The sequence below is a fragment of the Colobus angolensis genome, unplaced genomic scaffold (genome assembly GCF_000951035.1).
Source record: "Colobus angolensis palliatus isolate OR3802 unplaced genomic scaffold, Cang.pa_1.0 Scaffold13, whole genome shotgun sequence".
Classification (NCBI taxonomy): Eukaryota; Metazoa; Chordata; class Mammalia; order Primates; family Cercopithecidae; genus Colobus; species Colobus angolensis.
The window spans coordinates 24,037,830-24,050,289 of record NW_012114252.1 but is presented as its reverse complement, the minus strand read 5'-3'; the positions used below and the strand labels follow the sequence as shown (position 1 = coordinate 24,050,289).

At 60.3% G+C, this 12,460-nt stretch overlaps 1 protein-coding gene across 1 annotated transcript in view; it reads right to left on the bottom strand.

Moving 5' to 3' along the window:
• Positions 1-355: 355 nt before the first annotated feature.
• The window catches only part of TMEM255B (transmembrane protein 255B), a 39,876-nt gene continuing 27,771 nt past the window's right edge, over positions 356-12,460 (bottom strand). The window contains exons 6-10 of the mRNA XM_011933957.1: positions 11,666-11,746; positions 9,794-9,879; positions 8,820-8,979; positions 5,834-5,977; positions 356-546 (exon numbers count right to left, since the gene is read on the bottom strand). Of these exons, the coding sequence (XP_011789347.1) occupies positions 379-546; positions 5,834-5,977; positions 8,820-8,979; positions 9,794-9,879; positions 11,666-11,746 (639 nt within the window). The 3' untranslated portion in view covers positions 356-378. The remainder of the gene's footprint in view (positions 547-5,833; positions 5,978-8,819; positions 8,980-9,793; positions 9,880-11,665; positions 11,747-12,460) is intronic.

Here is a 12,460-nt window from a genome sequence, read left to right as displayed (position 1 = left end):
CACGCGTGAATGTGTAACGCACAACACATGTCCGCAAACAGGAACACACACGCAGGGAGGCACGGGGCCGCACCCTCTTTGTAGAATCGTAATAATAGCTAATTAATTAAGGGATGTGAAAACACCAGAACAATCACTGTCAGAGGAGGAGGCCGGGTGGTGTGAGCAGAGCCCGAGCCGAGGTGTCACCAGCCTGGGTCTGCAGGGCCCCACTCCCTGCTGGTCCCAGCCTCCCTCACCAGTGTGCCCAGGGAGGGAAGGAGGGGACACTCTCCTGGCTTCTCTAGGAGGTTGGCCACAGAAGCAGGATTTCTAGAGGCTGCCTTTTTTTTTTTTTTCTTTTAACAAACCAAAGTTATCTTTTACTCCACACCTCCATCAGGGTGCATAGGGGGGTGGCTTCTCCCCTGGGGGAAAGTAGGTGGGTACGTAGCGCGGTGGGGCCTGGCCGGGAAGCCCAGAGCCAGAGCTGCTTGGCGAGGGGGACTGCAGGTCCTCAGACAAAGCCAGGGCGGAGGCGGGCGCAACTGGGAAGCGGCTGCAGGGCTGCAATAAACAGAGAGGGCCCTGGGTTAGCAGGTGAGACCACCCCGTTCTGGACCGCAGGGAAGCCTGACATAGACCAGGCCCACTCACACGTGCACCCCGCCCCCGCCGACCCAGGGCCATTCACACAGGCCTGCCCCCCCGCCAACAGACCCAGGGCCATTCACACAGGCCCCCTGCAGACCCAGGGCCACTCTCAGGACCCCTCCCCCACCACAGACCCAGGACCACTCTCACTGGCCCATCCCCACAGCCCCAGGACCACTGGACAGAGCAGCTCCAGCCCTGATCACAATAGGAGAGGGTGGCCGGGCCTCACTGGTACAACCTTGGCTTCCACAGCTGGACGGGGAGGGGGTGGACGCCCCAGGAAGGGTGTGCCCAGACCACATCCCGCTTCCTCACAGACAGCGAGACTCTGACCAGACTCCAAAACCGACAGTCAGGGGCCCCTGGGCTCACCCAACACTTCATACTCAGGAAAGGCCCCAGGTATGAACCGCACGCGTCCACACGTCCGGCAGTGTGTGGCTGGTTCAGTGTCACCGTGGCTAACTCAGCGGCTCACACACACATCTGGGTGTTGCCATGGAGGCGTCTTCAGGTGATTGACACCCTTGCATACAGCGCCTCAGCCCCCGGACACGCACGGCCCCTCCTCTCCCCTGAAGGCCTTAAGGAAAGAGGCTGCGGTCCCCAGGAGAAGTGGACTCTGCCCCAGCACCCTGAGCACCCCGAGGCAGTGTCACTCTCCCTGGTCCAGCCTGTCCCCTTCCTGTGGTTGTACCTGCAGCCCCAGTGGCCAGCCAGTCATTCAGAATCGATGGACTGATCTCTCTTCACATGTAGGTACCTGTATTCCCCATAGGCTCTGCTTTCCTGGAGAGCCCTAACACACATAGACCCACTCAAGTAATTCTGAGACCGGAAAAGCGAGGAACAGATTTTAAATCGATACTTTCTAGCTTTTCTCCAACTGCCAACACACATCTTAGTTCTTCCCCCTCTCCTAAATTCTAGGGGCTAAAAAACTCTATCTTGAAATCAAATTTTAAATAAAGCAAACTCCTTCTAAGAAATAACACAGGAAGAGTTTTTTCAACTCCAAGCTACCAGATGTGCTCTGTGCTCCTCTTGCCCCGGCCTGCAGGGTCCCATGAGAAGCCAGCTGCCTGTCTGAGCCTTTCCCTGGAGAGCTCTGCACTGCAGACGCCCTGGGAGCTAGCAGGACCTCTGGATTCTGACAGCAGAATTTCTGCACAGGTGTCGGTAAGGCTGAGAATGGGGCCCTTGCTCAGAGGGACTGCGATGTTGAGGCTGACAGCCCAGGCTCAAGGGATACAGTGGCTGAGGGACACCTGCCAACCTCATTTCTTTCTTCCCCCAAAACTCACAGGCTTCTGGCCACAGGCGACAGAGTGAGACACTAGGGAACATTCTCTCAAGTCTGCTGGGAACTCCCAACTTCCAACTCCATAGCACCCGCTCTTCTTCACAGCAGATGAGCAGTCAAGGAAACTGAGGGGTAAACCCCAGGACCAGGGAGTAACTCCTTAGGAACAACTGAGTAAACCCTCAGGAATCATGGAGTGAGCCTCCACCCCAGAACCACAGAGTAAAACCCCCAGGAACCACGGAGCAAACCCCACGACCACGTGGTTAACCACTGAACAGACAAGGCCCCGCCCAGGGACAAGCCCTGCCCACAGACAATCTCACAGGGAAAGGGAGGGCACGTTTCTTAGTAATGGGGCAGGAACTCATCCTCTGCTGTGACGCCACATCCTCCCCTGCACTTCATGCCTGGCAAAGCTGCTGGCTGCAAGGTAGGTGATCTCTTGAAATTGTCCTTTCTATTAACTGCTGAAAACAACCCCCAAGTCACTGTTCCCCACCCCCCATGGTCTCAAGTGGGAGCATTTTCTGCTGCTAACGACTTCCATGGAACACACTATTTTCTCTCCATCTCTGCGGAAGCAGAGCCCCTCCTGTTGTTCTTCCGAGGAGCACATGAGCCTCATCTGATTTGCCATCTCTGAAATCCAGTTATCATCATGGGTATATTAAGCTCTCACACACGCTGGCACAAAGGCTGGCTGGGCCATCCGAGGGCCCCAGGCCTCCCCAGAGGAAGAGGGGAACATCCACCCTTTGGGTAAAGCCAGAGCTCCAGGGTGGATAAGGATGGAGCACCATAGGGACGAAGTGGATCCGCCCCCACATCCCCCACATCCCATAAGCCAGCATGTGACAGGGAGGACCGCCCCCCACATCCCGTAAGCCTGCGTGTGACGGGGAGGACCGCCCCCCCACATCCCGTAAGCCTGCGTGTGACACGGAGGACCGCCCCCCACATCCCGTAAGCCTGCGTGTGACGGGGAGGACCGCCCCCCACATCCCGTAAGCCTGCGTGTGACGGGGAGGACCGCCCCCCCACATCCCGTAAGCCTGCGTGTGACACGGAGGACCGCCCCCCACATCCCGTAAGCCTGCGTGTGACGGGGAGGACCGCCCCCCACATCCCGTAACCCTGCGTGTGACGGGGAGGACCGCCCCCCACATCCCGTAAGCCTGCGTGTGACACGGAGGACCTCCCCCCACATCCCGTAAACCTGCATGTGATGGGGAGACCACCCCCCACAACCCCTTAAGCCAGCATGTGATGGGGAGGACAATCCTCCACATCCCATAAGTCAGCATGTGACGGGGAGGACCGCCCCCACATCCCGTAAGCCTGCGTGTGATGGGGAGGACCACCCCTACACCCTGTAAGCCTGCGTGTGACGGGGAGGACGCCCCCCACATCCCGTAAGCCTGCATGTGACGGGGAGGACTGCCCCCCACATCCCGTAAGCCTGCATGTGACGGGGAGGACCACCCCTACACCCCGTAAGCCTGCGTGTGACAGGGAGGACCGCCCCCCACAGCCCGTAAACCTGCATGTGACAGGGAGACTACCCCCCACAACCCCTTAAGCCGGCATGTGATGGGGAGGACCATCCTCCACATCCCGTAAGTCAGCATGTGACAGGGAGGACCGCCCCCACATCCCGTAAACCTGCGTGTGACGGGGAGGACCACCCCCACATTACACCTCTGTGGGGCTCACAAGCAGGGAGGATGCACCTGCCTGAGGAAGTCACCACCCCCTACCCCCACAAAGCCTCGCTGTCTCCAAGGTCCCAAGTCAGAATGCAAACTTGAAGTCTGGCCCCTCACAGCCAGAGCTTCAGACAGCCGGGCCCCAGCACCAGAGCAGCCCAAACCAGCCCTGGAGCCAGACAAGAGGAAGCGGCTATGGAACCACACGTTCTCTCTCCTCTGGGGCCCCGAGGGGCGGCGGCTGAGGTTGAGGATGGAAGACAGGCCGGGCCACCCAGGCTGCGCTCTGGGCTGCAAGTTCTTGGCACCTATGCGATTCTAAGTCCGGGTCTGTGCAGAGTCGCTTGGGGAGCACCTGCAGGCCCAGCGTCCCTGGAGATACCCCTGTCCCTGCAGGCCTCCAGCTCTGGGCTTGGCAAGCTTCCCACGGGAGACCAGGAGGCCAGAGAGAAGCCCCCAGGACAAGGCTGTGGCCAGGGGGGCATGGTCCCTGCCGTGATGGGGACGTCCCTAGGGCAGGGGCAGGCGGCTTGGGGGACGATGAAGCTGCCTGTAGCACCATGCACACGCGCCTGCCCGCAGGAGAGACCACTGCAGGGTCGCTGGCAAAAGCTCCCGCCATCTTCTGACCCTGGGGACCACATCTTCCCCCATCACAGAAATGGAAAAGATGCTTCCAGGCCAGACCTCCAGCAGGGGCCTTGTGTTCCCAGGGAGCAGGGCCCCAGCTTTCTATTCAAAGTGAGAGATGAGACTGAGGCACGGGGTGCAGGGATCCCTCCACGAGGAGATGGTGTCAGGCTGGGGGCCCTGGTCGTCTCCACTGAGCCCAACAGCTGCTGTGTCCCAGGCAGGACTGAAGGCGGCTGCCCCAAGCAGGCCCTGGACGCCAGGGACCCCCAGCAGTCCCCTCTCCATGAGTGCCGGTTCCCGCTCCCTCCACGGGGTCCCTGGCGCAGGTCCCCAGGGTGAGCCGAGAAGGTTGTGGCTCTCGGGCCCGGCTCAAACCTGAGCCCTCTCTGTCCTGGATGTGAGGGTGGGGTGTGTACACGCCTCCCCCGGATGTCTCTGAGGAATGTCTCTTCCTGCCAATGTCACGGGTCGGGAGCAGGTCTCCTTGCGGAACATCTGAAGACCTGTGTCACGCGTGACTTCAAAACTAACGACCCTCCACGTTCACCCTGCCCTTCCCCGCACAGAAACACATCACGGTGCGTGATTTGATCTGCAGCTTCATCGGGCTGGGCCTGACACAGCTTTCTCTGCAGAGGCTGCTGTTAATGCACGCAAAACGGCCTGCCAGTCAGCCAGGAATGTGGGCAGTGCCTCCCACCCAGAAAGGAAGCCCAGGTTTATCAGGACCAGGGGTTCTCATCTGTGTCCCCAGGGGGCATGTGGCACATCCAGGCAGGAGACACAGGGCACAGGGCACGTCTGGAGACAGTTTGGGTTGTCACACTAGCGGCTCCTACATGCCACAGGCAGAGGCCAGGGCCTGCCAGCACCCCCAGCACCCCCAGCACGGCGGGTGGCCAGCGCCCTGAACGCCTGCAGTGCCGAGGTGAGAAACACGGCCCGGTCGTTGTAGTGATGCTGGATTATCGGGGTCTGTTTCACCCGTGGTCACAGGACAGAGCTTCGTGGCACAGAAGGCGGCCATGCCCAGGAGTGGAAACGGGACAGGCAGGTAGCGGCCACGGTTCTGCTCGCCTGCCACCGTGGCCTTTCCCCCCGTTGTCCCCAAGGTCAACAGCATCATGTCAGGATGAACCCTATGAGGTCTCCATGTCTACAGGTAAAATGGGGTTGGATTCTGGCAGATCCATATGGCTCCACCTAAATAACCTGGCTGTGCCCCCCAGGACATCCACCAGCAGACACACAGGAGCCTCCACACTGCAGCAGGGAACTGCCCAGGCCTGTGCAGGGCCAGTCCCGGGGTCAGAAGAGCCAGCTGCCGGCAGAGCATGGTGGCAGGTCACCAGGGCCACCAGGCACAGCCCCCGGCCATACTTGCAGGGAGGTTGTGCCCCAACAGCCGGGTTGTTACTGCCCCCCACCTCCCATCCCTAATCCAGAAGGTGAGGCGGCTGCAAGACCTCATCCCCTCTGACCCCAGCCCCATCCTGTCCACCCCACTGCCTGCACCAGCACGTCCAACTCCAGCAGATGACGCCGGCCCTACCTGAAGGGGCAGAGGGTAGGAAGAGCAGGTCGGGATGGGCTCGGGCATCGGGCGGAAGCCTGCACAGGCCAGGATCTGCTGGGCAGGGTTATAGAGGGTCTGCGGTGGGACGGCTGGGCCGTAGGCCAGCTGGGACAGAGGCACCTGCCACGGAGAGGAGACGGCGGTCAACGTGCACCCCTCAGTGGAGGGAGAGGCCGTCCAGCCTTCCTAGAAAGCCCAGCACCCCTGAACCCCGCCTCTCAGGCTGGAGCTAACCCCGGCCCAGCGTTTCTTTATATTCAGGTTCTCTACATCTTGGTCTCAGGGCCCTGCCACCTGCCAGTCACACCGGGTGACCGCTTGGCTCAGGCTCTTTTTTACTTAATATTTTGGGGGGGGGGAAATAGCACTGGTTTCCTTCTCTCTGGGCCCCAGAGTCTGCTTTTTTGGCACAGAAGGGTGCAAGTGAGGGAGGTCCTCTCAGCATCGGGCTGATAACTCTCGCTTCCCCAAGCCTGCACCCAACCAGCGCGGGGTTTCTGGGGAATGCAAACAAAACCAAAGCCTTCTAAGTTCCCATCCACACTTCCACTGACCCACTCAGGCAGTTAAAATTCTCCAAAGAAGGTGCCAACTCCAACTCAGGTCCCGGCCGGCCTCATCCCCCACAGAGGGAGGGGCCCATGGCTCACACAAGCTCCAGGGCTTCCCGGGCCAGAAACACGGGGACTGGGCCGAGGGCACCCAGGCCTTGCCTCCCTCCCCACCTTCATACAGGTGCCCCTCCACCTTCCCCAGCCCCCAGCCCCCACCCCTGGGTTCAGCAGCACCCTGGAGGGAAGCCAGGGGAAGATGGCACAGGCAGGGAAGCCAGGCTGGAACTGCTGCAAGGGTCTGGCCACAGTGACGACCCCAGCCACAGTGATGGCCCCAGGCCTGAGATGTCCTCAAATAGAAAACAGTGCTGCCCGCACCCCTAGGGCTGGGAGGGAGCCCCCTGCCCAGTGGGCGCTGGAGGGTGGGAAGGGGCAGGGGCTTCTGGGAAGCCAGTCCTTGGTCTACGTGTGCAGGAGGCCGTGGTCCTGCCTCAGACCCTGCAGAGAGCAGGGGGGCAGCTGAGGTGGGCCCGGGAGGTGGATGGGCATGGAGGGTCCATGCTCCATGAGGGAGGGACAGGAGAGTTGAGGTTCTGACAGGTAGAGGGGTGGGGAGGCCTCTGAGCTGGGGGTGGCCTGAGGATGGGGCCGGGACAAGTGCACAGAAACCAGAGAACACGGGGGCCAGAGTCACACGTGGAGGAGGCCCGAGAGGCTGGCCCAGCCGCCTGCCCTTGGTGGCAGGTTAAGCACCTCCCACGCGCCCGTCACAGGGAATGTGCCCTCGTCTACGGAGAAGGGCCGTCCAGCTTGGTGACAGGTAAGGAAGCATCTTCGTTCCTTAACAAAATGTTTACACGGCAAAATCAATTAAACTCACAAGAGTGCCTGCTTGGTGGGTGTGAAGGTGAGCAAGCCCCCTCCTTGCTCTGCACACCCCTGAGCTTTGAGCTTGAGAAAGATTTCCTGGAGCCGGGTGTGGCTCTGCGTTGTGGACTGGCCCTCGGGGCATCTCCTGTTCCTGATCCCGCACTCCAGCATTTTATCACGGGCTTTAATGAACACACGAGCCCCTTCTGGAAAACCCTGGAAACCCCGGGCCTGTGCGGCGAGCATGGCGCCTGCACCACACACGCGTTTCTGTGTCCTGTCTACAATCCAGCTGCAGTTCTTCCTAGGACAGCCACGGAGAGGAGACACTGAGCCGCCGAGGCAGAGAAACCTGCACGGAGGAGACACTGAAGGCAGCCAGAGCCTGCAGGATCCCCGGCAGGGACCCTCCCCAACCCCAGACTCCCGCTCCCACCGGGCCCCAGCCCACAGGGGCTGGCCAGCTGTCACCGCAGAGCAAGGACCCTGGGAGGTGCCTGTCTTGTGTTGGTGTGCGGGCGTCTGGGGGCCCAGGGTGGGGCTTGGGGGGCCAATGGGTGGGGAGCCAGAGGGCTGGACCTCGGGATGCCAGGGTCACTCTCAGCTTCACCAGTTTTGTCTGGAAGCACAGAAGTGCTGAGAAAAGGAGGAGCTGAGAAGCAGATGGCAGGAGGGTTCCAAGCTGAGTTACTTTTTAGTTGTGGACAGTCTCGGGGATGAATGGGGCATGCAGAAGCCACTCAGGAGTGCTGTCACTGCCACACTGGGCCGGGTCTGGCCTGCAGGATGTGCGTCTGCCTGGTGCTGCCCGGCCACCTTGCGTGGGTGCAGGAGGGGACGCCCTTCGTCCCTGGGCTGCCGTTTGGATGTTCTCGGGGTGGGGCTCCCTCCCTCCCGGCTGCCCCTCCCTTGCAGCTTCTCTGCGAGTTCAGGGGCGGGTTTGCTGGCCACACACCACCAGAACATCTGGTTCGAAACAGGTGCCAGGAGAGGGCAGAGGAGGGAGAAGGGAGAGGCCAGCCAGCCGAGGCCAGTGATTTCCCTGTGGTTTCCTGGGCGGGCGAGGGCTGGCCTTTCCAGGACAGGTCCAGCCCAACTCCTGCGAGGGGCCCCGTCCCTCCCTCCTCCTGCCCAGGCCGTATGCGTCTCTCTTCTGGGGTTTGTGAAGGCACTGGCCCTGGCCCCAGCCCAGACCTGCCGGTCTGAAGCCCCAGGCAGTTGCCAACGATGGGAGCTTAGTGCACAAGGGCTGGGCCTCCCTCTTGGGAGCTGAGGTTTGTTTCTTGGGGGTGGGTTGTGCCCCCCTCAGCAGGGAGGCAAGGATTAAATCAGGTGATTCTTGTGACAGGCTTGGGACAGGACGGCCCCAAGGCGAGTCGGTGCACACCAGCTGCCACCCTGACACGCCGCTGGCAGACACATGGGCCTCAGTGCCCCATCTGTAAAGCGAGGGCCAGGGATCCCCCAGCCCATCCTGGAGAAATGGACCCGGAGCCCGACTCCCGGTGAGCAGTGGGGGTCCCGCCGAGGGGCCTCACCATGTCCTTGAAGGCTCCCAGGACGGCAGCAGTGATGATGCCCAGGAACAGGCCCAGGACGTTCAGAACCGCAGAGACCCAGAGCAGGCGGTACAGGTGCAGCACGTCCTGGCAGCCGCGGACACCGATGAACTCATAGTAGGCGGGCGAGGACTCTGCGCTGCACAGAGAGGGCACTGTGGCGTCACCACACGAGGCAAGTGACCACCCGCAAGTTAAACTTGTGGTCAGGTGTCCTCTGGACCTGAGCCCTGCAAGGCTGGGGGAGGGAGTCAGGGCTGGAGCCCAGTCAACACGGGTCCCTGCACGGCTCTGGGGGATCAAACCTACGTTTGATGGGATTGGCCTGTGAGGCTCCCCACCTGGGGCCTGCAGTGGCAAAGAGCGACAACTGGGCCTGGCAGGCCAGCCCCTCCGCCTCAGTGGCCCTGCAGGACGGGTGTCTGAGCCATCTCTGTCTTCACGCCAGAATGGGAAGGCTGTCGGGGTCACGGGCCCCTGTCCCGAGAGGGGGCCGTGCCTGGGGCCCGAGAGGCCGGGCCAGGTTTAAACTCCCGCCCGACACACACGGGCTGTGTTCTCTCGGGCAGATCAAACTTTCAGAGCCTCCGTCTTTTCATCTGTGAAATGGACTCAATGTCCTTTCCTCATGTAAACATCTAAGGAGTAAAGGAGACGATGTAGGTGCAGGGGCATGGGGGGTGATGTCGAGAGCAGAAAGATGGGTGCCTCACCCCTGCAGGCACATACAGGGGTCCCCGGCGCCCCTCACCTCCTGCAGGCACAGCTACAGGGGTCCCTGGTGCCCCTCACCTCCCTCAGGCATGGATACGGGGGTCCCGGCGCCCCTCACCTCCCGCAGGTGTGGATATGGGGGTTCCCAGCGCCCCTCACCTCCCGCAGACATGGATACAGTGGTCCCGGTGCCCCTCACCTCCCACAGGTGTGGATACGGGGGTCCCGGCGCCCCTCACCTCCCGCAGGCGTAGAGGTCACAGCAGTAGCAGGTGTTACTCCTCACCTTCAGCTGGCACTGGCCGTCCAGGGAGTGACAGGTGACCTGGGGCAGAGAGGCCTTGTCAGGTCACACGCCAGTGTCCACCACCTCACTCACCCCACCAAGGCAGGGCTGCCTCGTGGGAGCTGGGAGCGGCCACTCGGGCCCAGCCAAGCAGATGCCCCTCCTGACTTTCCCCTGACTCCAGACGCAGGCGCTTGGGGGCTCAGGGGCCAGCACCCTTCCTGCAGGAGGAGTCGGGGCGCAGGCTGGTCCCAGAGGCCGGATAACCGGGGCTCGGAGGACAGGCCTCGTTTCTTCATGATCCCAGGAGCAGAGGGAAACGTCAGGGTGTGTGGGAGGAAGGACAGCCCAGGAGGCCCTCGGCATGGGGTGCACAGAAGCCTGAGAGCCCAGAGGGCAGCAGAAGAGGTCCCGTCCCAGGGCGCCCTCCCCCCAGGTTTGAGCACTGGCAGCCTCGGAAGAGATACCTGCCACTTCCATGTGACAACCTTGAAAGCCCTGGCCATGGGACACCCCCCCAAACACACACACAGAGGACACCTCCCCCCCTACACACACACAGGACGCCTCCACACACACACACACACACACATACACACACACACAGAGAGGACGCCTCCACACACACAGGACACCTACACATACACACACACACAGGATGCTCACCCCCCACACACACTCACAGGATGCGTACACACACACACACACATATATACACACACAGAGGACGCTTACCCCACACACACACTCACAGACTCACAGGATGCCTCCATACACACACACACACACACACAGACACACACAGGACGCCTCCACACACACACACACACACACATACACACACACACAGAGAGGACGCCTCCACACACACAGGACACCTACACATACACACACACACAGGATGCTCACCCCCCACACACACTCACAGGATGCGTACACACACACACACACACATATATACACACACAGAGGACGCTTACCCCACACACACACTCACAGACTCACAGGGTACGTCCCCACACACACACACACACACACACAGACACACACAGGATGCCTACACACACACACACACACATATACACACAGAGGACGCTTACCCCCCTAGACACACACGGGATGCCCCCCCCCTCCCCCCCCCCCCCCCCCCCCCCCCACCGAACACACACACAGGATGCCTCCCAGCAGTTACTGGAGAGTCCCAGACAAGCTGGCAGGTGCTGGCCACAGAGAAGCCTCCAGCTCCGCCTGCTCCTCTGACACCGTGCTAAGGATGAGAGGCTGCATTTAGTTGAAGCCAGGAATCCACACAGGGCAGGCTCAAGACACACAGACAGCACCGTCGCAGAGCTGTGCCCTCGGATGGTCCTGGCAAAGGCGGCAGCCGCCCGCGGGTCATTACTGCCTGCATCATCTCACTCACCTGGAAAGAGAAATGAGGTCACACTGCCTGCCGCTGTCGGTGGCTCAGGGAAATCCAGAGGTTTCTCGGACACTGTAAATGTCTTACCCTTGCTTCTTATTGCAATAATTAAGTTAGAAAAGTGCTAATTGGAAGAGCCACACAGAACCGGACACATGAACTCTGAGACTGTTGTGATTTAACCAAGTAAGTCTGGAGCTCAGACTCCAGAGTGAAATACAGCACATAGAAGCATCAAGGCCCAAAACACAGGGGGCATTGACGGCTCACCAGCCACACGGGAGACCCCCAGGAACTATTAGAATAGAAATACTCAGACTGTGCCTGTGCACAGGGAAAACCACGTGGGGTCAGTGGGGTTAGCAGAACAAAACCCACGGGAATCTCAGTGCTCCTGCTCACCTCTGTCTGGTAGACGTCGTACAAGTACCCCACCCCACTGGAGTAAAACTGGCATCTTCCCATGGTGAGGGGCCTCGGTTCCTAGAGAAACAGATAAACACAGATGGAACAAAACAGGTGCCTCCAGGCGGGAGAGGCCAGAGGCAATTTCAGGCCTGTGGGTCTCAGGCTCAGGGCCTCAAGGACCAAGGCCAACACCAACTCGAGCCTCCCAGACACAGAACACAAGATGGGAGCCTCCACGCTCCCTGCAGAGCGGCTGGGCTGCTGCATCCAGGAGGCCAGACAGCAGAAAGTCCCATGGGAGGGTACCTCGGGCTATGCAGGCTTGGCCGACACATATTCTCCATTAGTCAACAAGGGCAGCAGAAGGGAGACAGGCGCTTGGCCTCTTGAAGGGCATTCCAGCACCCCACACCACAGGTGTTAGGCTCCTGCATCATTTCATAAAAAAATATTGTCTCTTCTACTAGGAAGGTAGCAAGAAGGATTTCAGACTAATCAACTCATCCCACCAACCATCCAATCATCCACCCACCCACCCAACCATCCAACCAATCAATCATCTATGCACCTACCCATTCTTCCTTCCATCCTCCACATCTATCTATTCATTCATCCATCATGTATCCATCCTTCCATTCATCCACATCCATGCATCCACCCATCTGTCATCCATCCTTCCATCTATCCACCCATCATCCATCATCCATCCTTTTATCCATCCACATCCATCATCCATCCTTCCATTCATCTGCATCCATCCATCCACTCATCTGTCATCCATCCTTCTAT